General features: G+C 48.9%; 1 protein-coding gene across 2 annotated transcripts in view; it reads left to right on the top strand.

Moving 5' to 3' along the window:
* Positions 1-11,283: 11,283 nt before the first annotated feature.
* Positions 11,284-17,629, top strand: part of ELOVL6 (ELOVL fatty acid elongase 6) — a 79,156-nt gene continuing 72,810 nt past the window's right edge. The window contains exons 1-2 of one of the 2 annotated variants that reach the window (XM_074866921.1): positions 11,284-11,364; positions 11,530-11,591. In XM_074866921.1, the coding sequence (XP_074723022.1) occupies positions 11,578-11,591 (14 nt within the window). In that variant the 5' untranslated portion in view covers positions 11,284-11,364; positions 11,530-11,577. Of the gene's footprint in view, positions 11,592-17,629 lie in introns of both variants that reach the window. The other variant, XM_074866920.1, reaches the window with a different exon arrangement.

Here is a 17,629-nt window from a genome sequence, read left to right as displayed (position 1 = left end):
GCCCTACCTCCACTGACTTCCACACAGCTAAAGTGGCTGACCCTCAGTAAAAATCTGCCACAGTAATTCTGGCCCTTCCCCAAATCTGTCTCTTATTAGCAGATGAGTTTCATGAAGTACCTTCATCCATTTTGTGCCCCTCTTCCTACCTAACCATATTCCAGAGCAGGACATCCTTCAGGAGAATACATTTCACCAGGTTCATTCCCCTAAGGTTTATAAATAATAAGTGGCATAGGCAGAGCATCATATTTGCTGTTATCTGCTTCGTTTAACTCTGTATGAGCTGTATTTCCCTGCACAGAAGGAAATAGCTTGCGAGTACCTTACAATGCTCAGGACAGTACAAAAGACGGTACTGAGTAACGAACTCAGCACAGCTCAAACATCCAGTGAAGCCTTGACAAAAGCCTCCCACAGTCTGCATCTCACAGAGCCAAACACCAAATTACCTCTTGGTGCAACAGTCTTGATTCTCCCTGCCAAAACGAGGAGGAAGCAACGCTGTGAGCTAGCTCGGCAGCAGGACCCACTTATCGGGGTTTCCCATTCCTAAGAGTGGCACTTGTCTTCCCTCTATTCAGCGCAGGAGAGCGATGGAGTGGGCACCAGGCAAAAAGCGTGCTAGCAGGCTGGAAGTTGCTATACAGACTGCAGGAATTAATTACATGCCCACTGGAGCAGAGAGGGACCAACGGGGAGTGTTTCTCCACTCCGTGCCTAAAACTCACCAGGGAGCAGGTCGCTGGAGCTCGGGGTGCCTGCCCCTAGAGCTGCTGGGGGCGTTTATCCAGTGACTGTCCCACATCCAACAGTGACACCACTGCAACCAACAGGGACTTAAAACCCAGGTGGCAGAGCTGCTACCGGCCCCACCCCCGAAGCAGCAGCCTGGGGAAGCACAGCCCACCCGGCCCTCTGGGGCAGGTGCTTTGGGGAGGAGGTGGGAGGGCTGTGGGTGGCTTACTTGGCTTTTAGCACTGTCTGGCACCTATGCCCAAGCGTGGTTTGGGTCTGGTCCTTACCCAGCAGTGTCCGAAACACAGGCTCCACCAGAGGGCACAGCCACTCAGGAGAAGCGGGGAGCTGGGGCAGCGGCAGAGGCAGCAGCAGCAGCAGGAGGATGCTCCTGAGAGCAGAGATCCCCCAGCAGGTAGCAGGGCTGGCTCCTGCCGACTCCAGCTGCATCCTAAAAGGAGCTAGCGTTCTCCTTTAAAAACACACCGGTCCCTGCCACTTTCAAAAGGGGCGCAGCATCTGCTTTTGGCGCAGGAGCACATGATCACTTGGTCTGGGCAGGAAGCTATCACAGCCAGAACGTTGCTTTTTTTGCAGTGTTACATTTGATTTTATTTTGGATATGTGCATCAGGCAGCCTTCCTGAGGTAGCAACTGAGGGTTACCATTTCTACCGACTGATAAGGTACTAGATCCAGGGGTAACTGATACAAGGTCAGGATTTATGATTGGGATAAGAACTTGACCCTCATTCTTTATTTGCAAAAATCTTCCACTAATTTGGGGTTTACATGGTGACCAGTGTGCTTCAATTATTAATTTTCTTGCATTGCAAGAAACAGAAAAAACACCAGCTCTAACTTGTAAAATGATAATTTTTTTGTAGCTGTTGTGCCTAGTCCACTCTTGAGCTGTGGGGCTGAGAGGGGGGGCATGGAGACCTTTCCTTTCTGAGCTGGGATGGCTCTGCCCCCTTTCCCCTCCATTAGCCTGTGCAGCATTTCAAAGGGGCAAAAGCAGAGGAAGGGTATTGCTCCTTTTGAGCCAGCATGTGCAGAGAAACTGATACACACCCTTCAGGGAGGTACAAATCAGGGGATGCGTCCTCCTTGTGTGAGGTTTGTGCATGTCTGCTTCTGGTACCTGACTGAAGTCCAATATTCTGTTGATTCCCGTAATTAAGAATAGGCACTTTGACCTTTGGAGCCCAAGCCATGAGTTTCTGGTGACACAAGTTATACACATATGAAGCAAGTGATGAAATTTCCTGTCTTCTGAGTGTTGGTTTGAACACATGAGGTGCTCAGATAAGAAATGCATTGATTCACTGTCCTTCCTAAGGAAGCTAGTGAAGAGCCCTGGATGGAAATGCAAAGAATCTTCCTTTGGTCAGGTCCTCATGGTGATCAGTGGTCATATATGGCCTCTGTGTATTCAAACTGTCATTTGATAATCATATGAGCATGGCAGAATACTCATCTCTTCTTTGGATTGGCCTGGAAAAGGGAGAGGGAAATGACTGGGAAAAGGAGTATGAGATCAAAGACAGTGGTATATTTCTGTACCTTCCTATGGAGAGGCAATTCTTATCCCTGGAAAGATCTTTCCCAATATCTGCACTTTTAAAAATGCTGAAAGAAATCATAGTTCCAGATTTTATCACCCTTTTTTTTAATATTCAGTAATACTTAAACAGATATATACACATCCTATCTTATGTCCATGTGACAACTTACGGCTTAACCCCTAGTGCCAGAACTCTGAAACCCCTAATTTCCAAACTGGGATAACTTCAAACAGAGCTCTCTCCCCCATTGAGCGCAAGTCAACCAAGCCTGATTTTGCCTCTTTCCAGTCAGAATAGCTGGCCTAGGGCTAATCTGTTTCAAGCACTCTGCTCCTATTAGTGAGAAGTTGTTTCTGCTGTAAACTTGCACTGCTGCAGGCTTATCCTTGAGCAACACCTGGCTGAAGTAGTACCCATTTCCCAATTTACAGATTGGTAGATAGCTGACCACTGAAGCAGTAAAACAAGATAAAAACAAGCAGATAGCTGAAACTGAGAAACAACCTGTCTGCTCAGGAATATATAAAACCTGAAGAGAATTAACACTTAACATTTGAGCACCCCTGCCATACTTAGCAGGTGCTCTTTCTTCCCCTGCCCACCCTGCAGCCCCTGGGCCAAGCACACTGTTCCAAGAGTTGGCCACTGCAACCCCCTGTCTCATTTGGCCCCTTTGAGAGAGAGAGAGCAAGGAGCATCCCAACTCCAGCGAAACCACCAGCCACACTACTCACCCCCTCCATGAGCCAAACCTGACCCTTCAGGGAGCCAATGCAATTCACTACACAAGTTACTAACTTTTTTTTTTTAAGGTGACTTACCCACCCACTGTAGTGAGCTGAATCAGCTGACGGAGGGGTCAGGGGAGTGCCAGGGGTGGGGAAGCAGGGGGAGCATATGACCAACAGGAGAGCAGGGAGCAGAAACTCCCCTTCTGTGGCAACCAGGCTGGCTCAAACCTTCCACCCAGGCAGCCTCTGCCTGCTAGTGTGGCAATCGGTTGGAGCGCAGAGTGCAGGATGACCTGTTATTTTGGAACACTCCCCAAATAGCATTCATCCTCAGCAATCTCCAGAAGACTCATTCCTGTGACTCCTCTCTTGGAACGCAAACAGCTTGTGTCACACAGGCATGGTCATGTATTCAACTGCAGGTGCCTGCTTCTATAGGTAGGTGGGTAGGGTATCCAGCACATCCCTGTGCCAGCAGATGGAATATGGGATTTAGGGGAACAGCTGCTGGAGGGCAGGAAAAATACTGGAGGACATCTCAAATGGCAGTACCAGACACCCGTCTCTCTGAAAATGAGTTGAGACTGAAGTGACTAATGCTAGAGTTCACAGCAATGACACAACATAACTCCAGCTACACTGATAAAACTGCCTGGGAGGCAGGGTACTCCTGGGCTTGAGTAGCAGTGGCAGAGCCTGCCCACAGACTTCCCCATACCTCTGAAATAATAACAGCAGATTGAATATACAGCTGGGTACAAGAGCTTCCCCCTGGCTCTACTGACTTCCTACAAAAATCCTGGCAGTTTTGTTATCATCTTAATTTGTTCTTATTTCTTCATGTATTCAATCTAATGCTAACATAGACCACTTTTTATGCCAACAAAAAGCACTTCTGAGGCCAAAAAATACCTGTGCAGTCCAGAAGATATTCAAAGATGTGTTTAAAAATCAAAGGCAGCCCTTTAAAAACAGATTCTCTGTGCAACTACTTTTCTGTATGACTTTTCTTTCTTGTAGTCTGAAGTGCATGCAACTCTAAACTGCAAAGTAAAGTTCTTTTATAGACTATTTTTGCACAGATTCCAGATGGCACAGAGCAAGTGACTTTGCTATGTAAAGCTAAAGATTTTAGAGGAGGTGACTATAAAGATTTACTCAGCTTTTGTATCCCCTTCATCACTGACTGCAGGATTAGTCCAACTGCTGAAGTGAAAGAACAAGAGAAAAGCTCAGCAATCATTTCCCATTTTCAGTTTCAAAGAATCAGCCTAAGCATCGTTTTGGGTTTTTTTTTTGTAAATCCCTAAAATAGAATACAATCAATATTTGTACAATTAAATGTCACATTGTTACATGGAAGAGCGAGACATTCTTTTTTCCCTTTCTCATCAGCGAGCCTTTGTGCTTACCTGTGTGATCTCGTCAGTAGCAGGGAGATTATGAAGCATAACTGATGACTGAGTCCTGTCCTTCATTTTAATAACCTCTGCATGGGATTTGTGTAGCACATTCACATTTGATTTAACAACAGTGGTAAGTAATAATAATCTTAACTGTAATAGTTAAGCAATAATTAACAGGAATTAATCCTGTTATTGACTTCCAGCTGAAGAAGCCCAAGTGATGGCTTTCATCTTCGAATGGGCAGCAAGTAGACTGAACACTATTTCCAAATCCCCATCACTGACTCCATTGCCTCAGACAGCAAGCGTGTCACCATATCTCATCCCTGCTGAGGTCAGCAGGACTTCTGAGGACCACTGCAAGACACAGCACAAAACCCTGTAGCAGAATCACGATCTGTATGGACTGCAAGCTGTGACAGTTGGGATAGAGCCTATGAGCCACTTGGCAATACCACTGTTGCATTATCAGTTTTTTTTAAGGAAGGGAGTGAACTGATTTGTTCAGGAGAAGTAGCAATATCAGTTCTGTTGGCTCTGGAAGCAGCTAAACCTGCACCGAGCAGAAGCAGGTGAAGAGTCCAGGCCTGCTTGATGACACTTTCCTAATTGCAGTTGGCAGGCAAGCTCCATGTTAGAGGCTGAAACCGTGAGGAGAAAAACCTAACCACAAGATTTTCAGGGTGCCCAGTATTTTGCTCTGTGGCCACTTCGTCGAATTGCCTGTCAGCTTTTTGCTCACTTTCCAAGAATGTGAAATATTCAGAAACAGGCTTTCTAGAAATTCAATGTATAAAAAAGTACAGAAAGTTAAGGTTGAAGTACACACACTTCTTCTTTTTCTATCTCTCCACTCATCACCCAAAATATACACATACCCACCCATAAATAGACACTTGTAATAACAGCACTAATCACCTGAAGCAGTGCTTTCTGCTTCTGTGGCTCTTTTGTACTGCAATGTAAAATTAAATTAGTCTTTAGAACGTGATTGCACAGAGCCCATTATTTCAACTGCCTTTTCCATTTTTAACCTAACTCAATTAAAAAGTAATATGTAGGAATGCCAAGCAAATATATGGATTGACATCAAACGCCATAAAGTCAGTTCCTATTCCAACCTCTACCATGACCTCAGCATGCCAACTTAGTTGGTTCAGTTTAGGTATCCAGCTCCCAACTGACGTGCCCATGTTTGAACTTTTTGCCTTTCGCTTCTCCATCTCGCCGCCTTCCCTTAAGAAACAGATTAATTTTGTTGACCTATTAGCAATGAAAATCAATTTATTTTATCTCAGATTTACTGGTATCGTCCAACCCAAGGGTGTAGAGAAGGAAGTAAGCTCTTGGTGTTGTGCTCTCCCTGTCTTGTAGGGATGAAGCACTCCACAGGTCTGCAGATGTACTGGCAGATAATGTAGAAAAAACCTCGTGTCTTTTGCCTATGAATGAATACCATCTGGGATATGCTTAGAATTGCTACTAGTGTACGCAAAGATGGGAATTTCAAATTCTGTGATTTTTATGGAAATGCCTATAATGAGGGAGGTCTTCCTGTTGGTTTGCACAAGACTTCATGTGCTTTGAAACCACAGAGATTTTCCACTTCTTGCCACAAACCATGGCCTAGAGCTTCAGCACGAACTGAAAAATGACTCTGCTTCTTTTGGCTGTGAAGATGATACTGAGAGGGGCTGAGGAGGTGAACTGTGTGAAGGCAAAGATATAATTACCCCACTTACAACCACAGTGAGCTTTTACCGAGCCAACTTAAGTCATAGACCCAACAATAAGGAGAGGCATGTTTCTGTCCAAGCTACCCATGAGGGCTGCACCCTGGAGCTGCTGCCTGGCCCCTGTGGTGCACTCTGCAGCTTGCTCCTGCCCATCATCTTTTCTGTTGTAACTGGAATGATCTGCATTAAAAATATCGCAGAAGAGCTTAGATCTGGGTGGTTTCAGAGCCCGTGGGTGATTTTTAAGCCCGTCATCAAGCTGAAGTCCCTGGGTACTGTAGCACGATGAAACAAGAGTGCATTGAGACGTGTTATTTTATAGACCTGAAAGGTGACACAATAATTCTGCTTTAAATTCCTTTATAACATTTTAATTCTGATTAGTGCTTGCTATTGATTTACCGTGAGCTGACAGTTCCCAAGTACAGCAATTCATAGGGTTCATAAGGTTTGCTTAGGCTTACCACGACATTCATCCAAGCATCTTCCCAGCTGTCTGTGGTTGAGTCCAGGCGTAATGCAGTGGCACAGACTAACCCGATTTGCAGGCCTGAGTTGCCAAGTAGATGGGCTGCCCATAAACATCCCTTGGCCATATTTTGTTTATTCCCTGGCACTTGATGAAACCTTTCTTTTGTTAGGACCAGTCAGGGGCAGCTAGCAGTCCTAGGGAGGTCCCTTATTAATTCTTCATACCAACTCCCATTATCTTATCCAAGGGCACAACCTAATTGTTTCTAGGTTATGGGGTATACAGAAGAACCTGTTTTTCCATAGCTTCCATTATTTTTATGTTGCTTTACTTTCAAGTATGGCAAAATCATGGTCATAGAGATTAAATCCTTTAATTCATTAATTGATAAAGCTGGGAAAAAAGCTTTCAAATACACAGGCATCCTTCAAGTTTTTGTTTGTTTTAGTAATTGTTGTTATATTTAAATCACAATGTTAACTCTCATTGCCAGTTACTATATCTTATGTTGACTTGTCAGCAACGTAGCATCTCATTTCCCAGCAGCTGCTAAGAGTTTAGTTGAGACTTAGCTATACATCAGTAGGACAAACTATCAAATATTGCTCCTTACAGCAATAGAAGCCTAATGGTTTTTGCAATGAATTAACACTGTGACAGGGAGGAAAAAGTATTTGCTTAGTAACAGGAATGATAATGGTAAAGTGTCCAACCTGATTAGACAGTTCTTTGTAAATCCTGAATGAACCTGCTTGTATTATTCAACCAAAGGGTCTTGGGTAAAATGGAAATGGCATTATCATCTATCTGGTATAAAATGCAGCATTTACCTCCTATGCCTTCTGTACAGCCTTAGGAGACATGCTAAATAAGGGGAATAAAAAGTAATTCTCAATAACTACCCATTTACATAGGGATCCCGTAGAAAACAAAAAAGGTATGCATATATCACAGAATCGTCAAGGTTGGAAAAGACCTTGAAGATCATCCAGTCCAACCATTAACCTAACAATGACCGTTCCCAACTACATCATATCCCTCAGTGCTCTGTCAATCCGACTCTTAAACACCTCCAGGGATGGGGACTCCACCACCTCCCTGGGCAGCCCATTCCAATGCCTAACAACCCCTTCTGTAAAGAAATGCTTCCTAATATCTAGTGTAAACCCGCCCTGGCGCAACTTGAGGCCATTCCCTCTTGTCCTATCACTTGTTACTTGGTTAAAGAGACTCATCCCCAGCTCCCTGCAACCTCCTTTCAGGTAGTTGTAGAGGGCGATGAGGTCTCCCCTCAGCCTCCTCTTCTCCAGACTAAACAACCCCAGTTCCCTCAGCCGCTCCTCGTACGACATGTGCTCCAGACCCTTCACCAGCTTCGCTGCCCTTCTCTGGACACGCTCAAGTAATTCAATGTCCTTTTTGTAGTGAGGGGCCCAAAACTGAACACAGGAATCGAGGTGCGGCCTCACCAGTGCCGAGTACAGGGGTAAGATCACTTCCCTGTCCCTGCTGGCCACGCTATTTCTGATACAGGCCAGGACGCCATTGGCCTTCTTGGCCACCTGGGCACACTGCTGGCTCATGTCCAGCCAGCTGTCAATCAACACCCCCAGGTCCCTCTCTGACTGGCAGCTCTCCAGCCACTCGTCCCCAAGCCTGTAGTGCTGCTGGGGGTTGTTGTGGCTGAAGTGCAGCACCTGGCATTTGGCTTTATTGAAACTCTTACAGTTGGCCTTATCCCATCGCTCCAGCCTGTCCAGCTCTCTCTATTTGAGTGTGTGCAGAGGGACTAAGGGTGTATTCCCTGTCTCCTGAAGACTTGGTTTTGAAGCCTTATTATTCTCCCCACATCCTTTCCCCTGAAAGGTATTTACAACTTTCACTTCAAGTTCCTGCTTTTATGTGAGAATTAATTAAATTATTTCTGAAATGGTTACATAAAAGTTATTTCCCCCTAAAATAGACTATATATTTTTGTTTACTGTTCTTTGAATGCAATTGGTTTAAGCAACTAGAAGCAGGGTTTACAAACTGCTCAAGGCCAAGAAGATTTTATACATTCTTCCATTGTCCACGCAGATTTTGTAAGGGACCCTGAGCTCTGGTATTTCAGGTAGCCCCCATGGGACCAGAACAGGAAGGGAAGAAAGATTCATTGCAGATTGTTCACGCCATGTAGAAGTCCTGTGAGCTATAGAAAACCTGGAGAAATCCCTGGTGTGCTTTTGAGACTCATACAAATCCCAGTAGGGTTTAGTGTTTCAAGGCTGTTATTGTATTTCCTGAAGCTGTTATGGCTGATTTTCAAGCATTACTGGGACTTGAACTTCTACGTGATGCCTTGCACAGTCAGCAGTCCTGGGGGCAATAGCCAACCTCATCCAAAGCCCCATGGCCGCCCTAACCCTAGAGGAGACCTTGCCATAGCATTTTATAACCTTCAGCTTCATCCTGTGTACCTTGCCAGCTCTGGCACAGACTTTAGAAAGCCATCAGTGTAAGGGAGCAGGTCTCAGACCTCCTGGCTAGTCTGCCACTTCTGGGTTTCTTAGTCCATCCATGCACTCTGGAAACTTTTGCATCTGGGGCATACCTGTTATGAACAACTGTTTTCTGGGGGAAAGGAACCCCCAGACCATAAACTTCAACGCACCAGGTACTCATGAAATAATCAGATGGGATAAGCCATTAAGCCACCCAAGTTTCTAATCCAAAATAATTTCTAGTTGAGAAAAAGGGATATTGATTTTTTTTTTCACCCAAAATTAAAATTTCTGGTAACTTTCTCGCTGTAACAACTGCACTTTTAAGACAGAAAAAACATTTTGCCACTCATGGGAATAAAGGTACCAGACACCCAAATATTCTCTCAAAATTGGGGTCCAGATTTCCTTGTTTATTTCCTAGTCATTTTTGACCACAGCATTGACATACACCAGCATTTGTTGTATCACACATTAATTTCTCCACATCTCTGTAGTAAAGATATTGTTCAAATGGATGAGCGATATCACCTGAAGCCTTTAGTGAGCAAGTGTGGACTCACACTGCTGTGAGAGCACCACCAGGAGATACTTCAGCTGGAGGTGGCACATCTGTCCACTGGCAGTGGAGATTTGGAAGACTAACACACACCTTTGGGGACACATCTTTTGGAGCAGGAGTGCAAATGAAGTCAGCCTTGCCCAAACACCACTCCACCAGCCAGTTTAGTGACCTTGGAAAGCTGATGCAAAACAGTTTTGCAAATCCCTGCAGCTCTCCAAGCTTCTCCACCTGGAAGGCAAGACTAGGACTGTTTCTCTTCCCCTTCATCTTGTTGATACAGACAGTAGTCTCTCTGAGGACTATGGGACCCCAATCTGTTGAGGGCCTCTGGGTACAATAGTAATAAATAGTAGTTTAGCACCATCTTGCAGTTTCAGTGCGAGCCGCGTGATGTTTGGTGTTTTGCTTAAAACCCTCAGTCAGATGACAATGTGAGAAACTCAGCCCTCATTCGGAAAAACGGAAAGTTCTATCTGTCAGGGAAAAAGAAGAGAAGAGCTGAAAGACGTGACTCTAAGGAGCATGACAGTCAAAATGCAAGCAGGAGCATCAGACTGTTTAGCTGTTCATGTCCCACAACTTGAGAGCTGCCTTTTTTTTCCTCAGTGCTTGGGTTTAATGACATCAAACACTTCCATGTCAACGAGGACTGAAGTCCATGAGAGTCAAGAGCATGCTGACCTGTGCCGGATCTGCTTGCTTACGGCTGGCTTTCTTGACACGAAAGCTGTTCTCCTCTTGCCTTCAGACTGCAAGATCAGTGGGGGCTGGGACTGCTATTTTAGCCCAGCCTGTACTGTAAAGCACGTCCAAGGGTGCTGCCGGAGCCGGAGAACTCAGCTGGAGACATCAGCATGTGGCAGATGAGACGGGAAGGCAAAATTAAGGATACATAAACACCGTGTGCCCTAGCTGTGAGAGGAGCTGAGCATAGTCACGCTCGGGGTCTCTGCCCCATCCGTACCATAACATCCAAAACTGTGTCTGTGGGGGGCACAGGGGGAAGCCTGGGGCTGCCTGTCTGCAGGAGGGTCCCCCCCGCCTGAGGACACCCAGCTGCAGCAGGAGGGTCCCCCCCCGCCTGGGGACGCCCGGCTGCAGGAGGGTGCCCCCGGCATGAACCGGCCCCGGCGGTGGGGGCGGCGGGTCCACCCCCGCGGGGTGGCGGCAGTCACAGCAGGTGATATTGAATTTAAGTGCAAAAAGGACTGGGGGGAGGGGGGGCGTAGGGTTTTTTTCGGGGAGTGTCTGCTTTTGCTTTTCTGGCTAAACCTGCGCTTGTGCTTCCTAATTTCCCGGGTGGCCGGGGAGGGCGCGCAGGGCGCTGCGGTCGGGATTCAACCCAGGGGTGGGGGCTTCCTATTTTTGCAGTTATTTTTGTCGGCCTTCGGCGGGGGGGGGGGGGCGGGTGTGGGTGAGTGTCCTCCGTGCCAGGCCGGTGCACAGCCCCGGTGCGGAGCGGCGCCGTCCGCCGGGCAGCGGCGGGTGTTACGCGAGGCGCGGCGGCGGGGGGCGGGTGTCCCGGGCGGCGGCGGCGGCGGCGGCGGGCGGGCGGGCACTAAGACCGCGCCGCCCCCGGGCGCTGCGCGGCGGCCGCAGAAGAGGAGGAGACCGGCGGGCCCGGGAGGAGAGGCGCGGAGGGGAGCGGAGCTATGCTAAACCCGGGGTACCGCTGAGGCGGGGCGGGCCAGGCCAGAGGCGGGGGCTCTCCGGCGGCGGGCACGCAGGGGCCCGGCTCCCGAGGCGGCGGCAGGCAGGCAGGCAGCATTTCGGCGCGGGGAGCGGCTCCGCAGCCACCGGGCCAATGAACATGTCAGTGTTGACTTTGCAGGAATACGAATTCGAGAAACAGTTCAACGAGCATGCGGCCATCCAGTGGATGCAGGAGAACTGGTGAGTGCCGCCCCCGGGCCCCCCCGCGCGTCCTCCCGGAGCGGCGGGGAGGCGCTGAGCCCATCCGGGTGCGCGCAGTGCGCGGTGCGGTGCGGTGCGGTACGGCGCGGTACGGCGCGGTGCGGCTCTGCGCTGCCGCCCGCGCTACCTGCGCGCCCGGGCCGGGGCCGCCCCGCCGGGCTACGCAAGGCCGGGGCATCCCGCCTGCGGCGCGGTGCGGGGCCTGAGCCCCGCCGCCGCCCCCTCCCGCCGTGTCCCGGCCGGCCCGGCGGCGCAGAGCCGCACACGTGCCCCGGCTCAGCCCTCGGCCTCCCCTGCCTCCTCCCCTGCCTCCATCCCTGCCCGTCCCTCCTGTCCGTCCCTCCCGCTCCCCGCGCAGCACGCCCGTTAAAACAAGTTGCGCGTGTGCCTGCGCTCCCCGCGGAGCCCCTTCGCCTCCCCCCTCCCCTCCCCCAGCTCCTAATAAAACTTCATTTCCAGCCATGCGGCTATTAACTTTCCCGGCGTGTGCGTGCGGCCGGGGAGCCGGGGCCAGCCGAGCCGCGGCGGGACCCGCCGTGCCGGGGGGCTGCGCAGAGACCCGCCGGGGCTTCCCGGGCCGCGGCAAGACGGAGCCTCCCGGGCACGCACACGGCCTGGCCCGCCGAGAGGGAGTACTGTGCCGGGGGCCTGCTCGCTGCCCCGCACTGCCCCGGGGGCAGCCCCCGTCCCGGGCGCGGTTTATGCCGCTCCCCGGGGCTCGGCCGGCAGCGTGGAGGCAGGGGTGGAGGGAGCGCCCGAGCTGCTCCTGCCCCCTCCCGCGGGGTCCCCCGGGCTGCCCTCGGGGCTGGGATCCCCCTCTCCATCACGCCTGCTCACACCTTCCTCCCGGTCCTCCTCCAGCCTTCGTCCACCTGCACCAGCCTTGTGTTCACACCTTGCCCGTGCTCATCCATGCCTCGCTGCTGCACCGTCCCGGCTACCCTCGCCTGGTGCCCAGGCTTGCCCCTTCTGCTGTCCCTGCAGTCTTTCTCCCCAGCTTGTTCCCCAGTCTTCCCATTGCCCGCGTGCCCTCCCTCGGCGGTGCCACCTGCCCTCTCCGGCTCCCTTGGCCCCATATCTCCCGAGTGGGGACCTTCCCCCTGCCACCCTCATGTGACGATGGCAGGATAGGACTGTCTCTGGGTCCAGGCTTTGGTGCCTACATTTGCAAGGCAAAGTGGTCCCAGATCCTAGGTGGATCTCAGCCAAGGACTTGCTAGTATCCTCCAGTGCCTCATCTGGGGACTTGTAAGGGCAGTAGAATTAAATTGACCATTTAAGTGTGTGTATGTCTCCACTGACCATTTAAGTGTGTGTGTCTCCCTCCATTCTCCTGCAGGTGAGCTCATTAGCTCTTGAGGGGTGCCTAGTGTCACTCATGTTTCAGGAGAAGGGAGACCACGTAGATGTTTTTGGGCTGGGAGTGTTGGATGCTTCCTATTTTGTCCATGTTCCAAAAGAAAACTGGCATCAGAATAGGACAAACTGGTAAAAGAGGGTGGAGGGGGTGGTACCTGAGTGTATATAATAGCCAAATAACCCAGGAGAGATGCAGTTTAGATTAAAGAACATGACTAGGAAACAGGACTCCTGCATCTTCTTCTTGGCTCTCCTGTGCTTCATGACATGACCTTGGGAACATTACATAACCTCTCCTAGGCCTCAGTTTCCCCTGCAGGGAAAGGCCAGGGGGGTGGGGGGTAATAGTGCTGAAATACCCTCACGAGGCGCTTTGATGACTTAGGTAATGTTTGCTGAGTGCCTCGAAGATGTCAGGTACTATATAAATGCTAAGCAGTGTTATTAAAATCGCCCTGGCAGTCTCATGTGCTGCAGAGGTCGCCAGCTGGAAGTCCCGTAACGCCAGGCTCCCACTTCCCAGGTTCAAAGGAGGAGACTCAGTTTTACGCTGCTGCGGTACAGCTAAAGAGACACGATGATCTGTGCACACGTGCTTTTTGGTCTAGTTTCACCTTCTCTAACGGTACTGATGAATTAATACCTTTGATTCACATGAAAGTGGAGGAGGAGAGCGATCTGCTGTGGCCAGGGAACGTTTCTGAAAATGAAACGGAACTGTGCCCACTGAGGTCTCCGTCATGGCAGGCTTTTCCTGAAAAGGCTGCAGAAGACTCTTCTGAGTTTCAGGTTATGTTGTATGTTTTTTTATCTTCAGGAAATTCAGTCTCTTAATGAAACAGGTCCTGCTCCAGCACCTGAATTTTGTGGGGAAGCTTAACTGGTAAATTACTGCAGCTAGGGACCATACAGGAAGGCTTTTCTACTTCATATGAGGATGACATGATAAGTTTGCTTACGCAGACATCAATGGCAGTACGTGGCTTCCCAACTTTGTAGGCATACCCTTAGCGTACACATCGTTAACGTAACAGCGTCCTAAGATGAGGCTGTTAAGTAGTAGTTCGTAAGGGTAAACATGGCTGTGCTGTTCATTCTCTAGGCAGGAAGATGGACTGTGTGGACTTGCTTCAGGAAAGACTGTGGCAGGATTTTATACTGTAATCGCCATTTAAATTAGGATGTAATACTATTACAATGCCTAACGTGGAGGTAAACAAATTCTATAGGTGTGGCATTTGTTATTTTACTTCCGTCTCAGAAATATGTCTTGGTATCTTACAAGGCCAAAACCAAAAAAGGCTGTAAGGTGTTAGAGGTGATGAAGTGGCTCTAAGGAGTTGACCCCATCTTTTGGATTTTGGGAAGTGTCTTTGGAGTCTGACTAGGTCACATATGAAGACGTAGCCCAGTTTGAGGCAGGACATGAATCCTTTTATATACCCTCTGGGTTCTGAGCTGGTTAAAGCACTGACAAGCCCTTTTAATTACAAGTGCGTAAGCCTAAAGCTGGAAAAGCTTGAATGCAAAGCCTAGGGGTAGCGACATGCCCCTAGGTGCTGGTATGGTTGGTCAGGATGGATCACGGTTCAAGGAATGAAGTGGCTGGTTCTGTTCAGCTGGGGCTCACCCCTCCTTTGCCTCTGTCCTCCGAGCCTTCTCCAAGATCCATTGCTCCCTGGGGCAAGAGCTTGTTCTTTGCACTCACTGATCACTGACACCCAGGCTCTTCTTCAGCATACCCCCATCCTAGGGTCTGTTTCCTCACTGCCATCTGCCCCTGGAAATCATCCCTCTGAGGCTGGCGTGAATGGAGCCTGTCTGGTGACAAATTGGTCTCACAGCAGTGAATGAAGTTCTCCTTGCTTCGTTCCAGATGTTCCTGCTTCGCTTTAGGGAGGCCCTCATCCTGCAGTGTGCATTGTGCTGGGACCTCTTTAGAGCCTGGGCCTAGATTAGCAGTGCTGTAAAGAGGCTACTGTTTTGACACAGAGGAAAAATGAATAGTCTGTTCCCAGATACTTACAAGCTGATGGGTTTCGTGCCTCCCTGAATGCTTGGCTTTATGCGTGTGCACGCCTTTACGGTATAGCCCCCAGACTGCCTGGCTGTCCTGCAGGGAGGCACAAACGGCCGAGCAAGGTTGCAGGCTGCAAAGGCAGACCTGCAGCCTGCTGGTCTCTGAGGGTGAGAGCCACCAATTAGTTGTCTACCCTAAACAGGCCATGACAGGTTTTGAGAAGGTTAAAGAACTAACAGGTCCATTTACTCCCATGAAACTCCTTACGCTTTATGTTGTGGGAAAGCTGTTGTTGATGTACATTTACGTATAGTGCCATGAGGTAGGTAGCTTTTGACATAAGATACGGTATCGCTTTGATCTTGTCGTGCTCGGACCATGGGAGAGTTGATTTCAGTAAGATCAGGATTAAGTCAAATGTTTATTAAAACAATTGCTTAAAATGATTTCTCAAATCAAACTCTCCCAGAACCTCCTCCCAACTTCTTCAGAGGGGGAAGAGGGATGAAGTAAATAATCTGCAGAGGATATTTTTTTGTCCTTAAACTGCTGCATGAGAATTAATGCAGCTGTAGTCCTTTATTTCATGTGAATAAATACATTACTATTTTTGCAGAAAATTTGCAGTTCAGTCAGACATACAGCAAAAACAATTGCAGTGCTGAGATCCCTGTTCCCAGCTGCAGCCAGTGAGGTAGCAAAAACCATCCGGTGCTTAGGAAAGCAAAAGTGACAGAAATGCGTGGACGGAGCGGTGACCGCCGGGGTCCTTCTCCATCGTGCTGCAGAGCGGCAGGTTCGGGCATCAGCACGAAGTGACAGTTGTTCCTGTTATAATTGTCTGGCCAATAATAATTATCTTCAGATGTCTGCTGACGAGGGGCTCGCCAATGGGGAGGCAGGAGGCCTGTGCTGACTGCGCTGAGATTATCTGGGCGAGATGACGTCACGCGAGGGCTTGCCTAAAATCACAGAAACTTTTCCTCTGCTGCTCCGCCGACTGCTGCAGAGCTTGGGCAGGCTCCCCTTGCTCCCCTCTATTTTGGCTCTCCTGGCTTTTTGCTTTCCTGTTTTTCTCCCTGAAAAGCCAAGGTTTAACCCTCGGCAGCCGTCAGCGTGCTTGCAGGTAGTAGAGGGAGCCGAGTTGGAGTGGAGTAGGACAGACAAGCAGGGTGAAAGTGGAGCTGGTTATTCCCCAAAGATGCTCTGGGGCTCTGCTGCAGAAAGTGGCCGTTTTCATTAATGAGCTTCCAGGAAAGAGAGAAGCACTGCCTAGGGGCAGCTGGGCATTTTTTGGCTTTAAAGGGCACTGGCAACTCAAACTGGACTCTGAAATTAACTTTGTAAACCTCAGATGAGTATAAATTTTTGTGTATTTGAAAAAAAAGTCCTGGTGCAGGAAGTTATTTTTAACCTTTTGTTACCTGAAACTTTTTTGTGGCAAGAGGCAGAAAGTGCAGCCAGTGCTGAGATAAATTTATCCTTTGGTGTGATTCTCTTTCTGGTCAAAACTGGAGATAGATGTGAAAGAGCAGAGCGTCAGCTAATAAGTACCATCGTCTTAGGTTTGTTTCCTAAATGCAGAACAAGCTTCCCTCATCCACTTAAGCTACTCTTACCTCATGCAGAAATCAAGAGTGAGAGGTTGTGCGTGTATCTCTTCAGGCTTACGTGGGTGGCAGCCAAAACCTGATGTAAATTACTTCTTTCCTTTTTTTTTTTTTCCGATCTCTTGCTAAATGCCAGTGAAGGATGTGAAGGGGACACTGCAGTCACCCTGTCCTCTCTGTGCCATGGCAAGGACTCAAAGGGAAGATGTACAAGTTGCACTTTACCATAGAGGGACTGTTTTACTTGAGCAAAATTCATTCAGCCCAAGAATTTACCCTACCTCCATATTTCATCCCCCAGAGAGGCTTTTTGCTGCTCTCTTGTGCAAACTGGCCATAATGCTGACAGGGCCCCCAGTGCGTGGCAGCTTTGGTGCTCCAGAGATCAGAGGGTACTTTCCTGCAGGCCTTTCTGAGCAAAAGGCTGATGGATTGGGGTACGATGGAGCTTTGGCTCCTTGAAAGTACAAGGATGGAGTCTAGGGGAAGTAACAGAATGTGTCCTTTCAGAGTTCAAGTTTTCTGTCTGTGCGTGTGCTTGGGGAAAAAAAAAAGAAGATGGTGGCACAAAAATGTCATTGGTGTCTTCTGGATTCAGCCTACCACTAAAACACAGGCATTGGTCTCTTGCTCACCCTATCCCTAGAGCATGAACACATCTCTCATCGTGTTGCTTCAATAATTTTTAAGCCTCTTGAGTGTGAAGGCATCTCTTCTGCTTTCTGAAACACCGTGTGCTTGTGGGAATGATAAACTTTTAAGAATGGGACAAGAAGTAATTTAGGAGCTTGCCATCATTTTCCAAAGTGCCTTTTGGTTTGGGATGAGATGTAGGATGCTGAATTATTTTGGCACTTTTGAAAAAGTAGCTCATGTGCTCAACTAGGCATAAATCTTGAAAGCAGAGGGGTGTTTGTGCAGGCACAGGCTAAGTAGCAAGTGGTGGTATGAACCCCTGGAGTCAGAGTGGGTTTTGTGGGTGGGCACAGGAGTAATGGGAAGAAACCGATTTGCCCTGGGATTGGGGT

The sequence above is a fragment of the Strix uralensis genome, chromosome 4, assembly GCF_047716275.1.
Source record: "Strix uralensis isolate ZFMK-TIS-50842 chromosome 4, bStrUra1, whole genome shotgun sequence".
Lineage (NCBI taxonomy): Eukaryota > Metazoa > Chordata > Aves > Strigiformes > Strigidae > Strix > Strix uralensis.
Note: the sequence above shows the minus strand (reverse complement) of the source record. Positions and strands in the feature narration are given on the sequence as shown.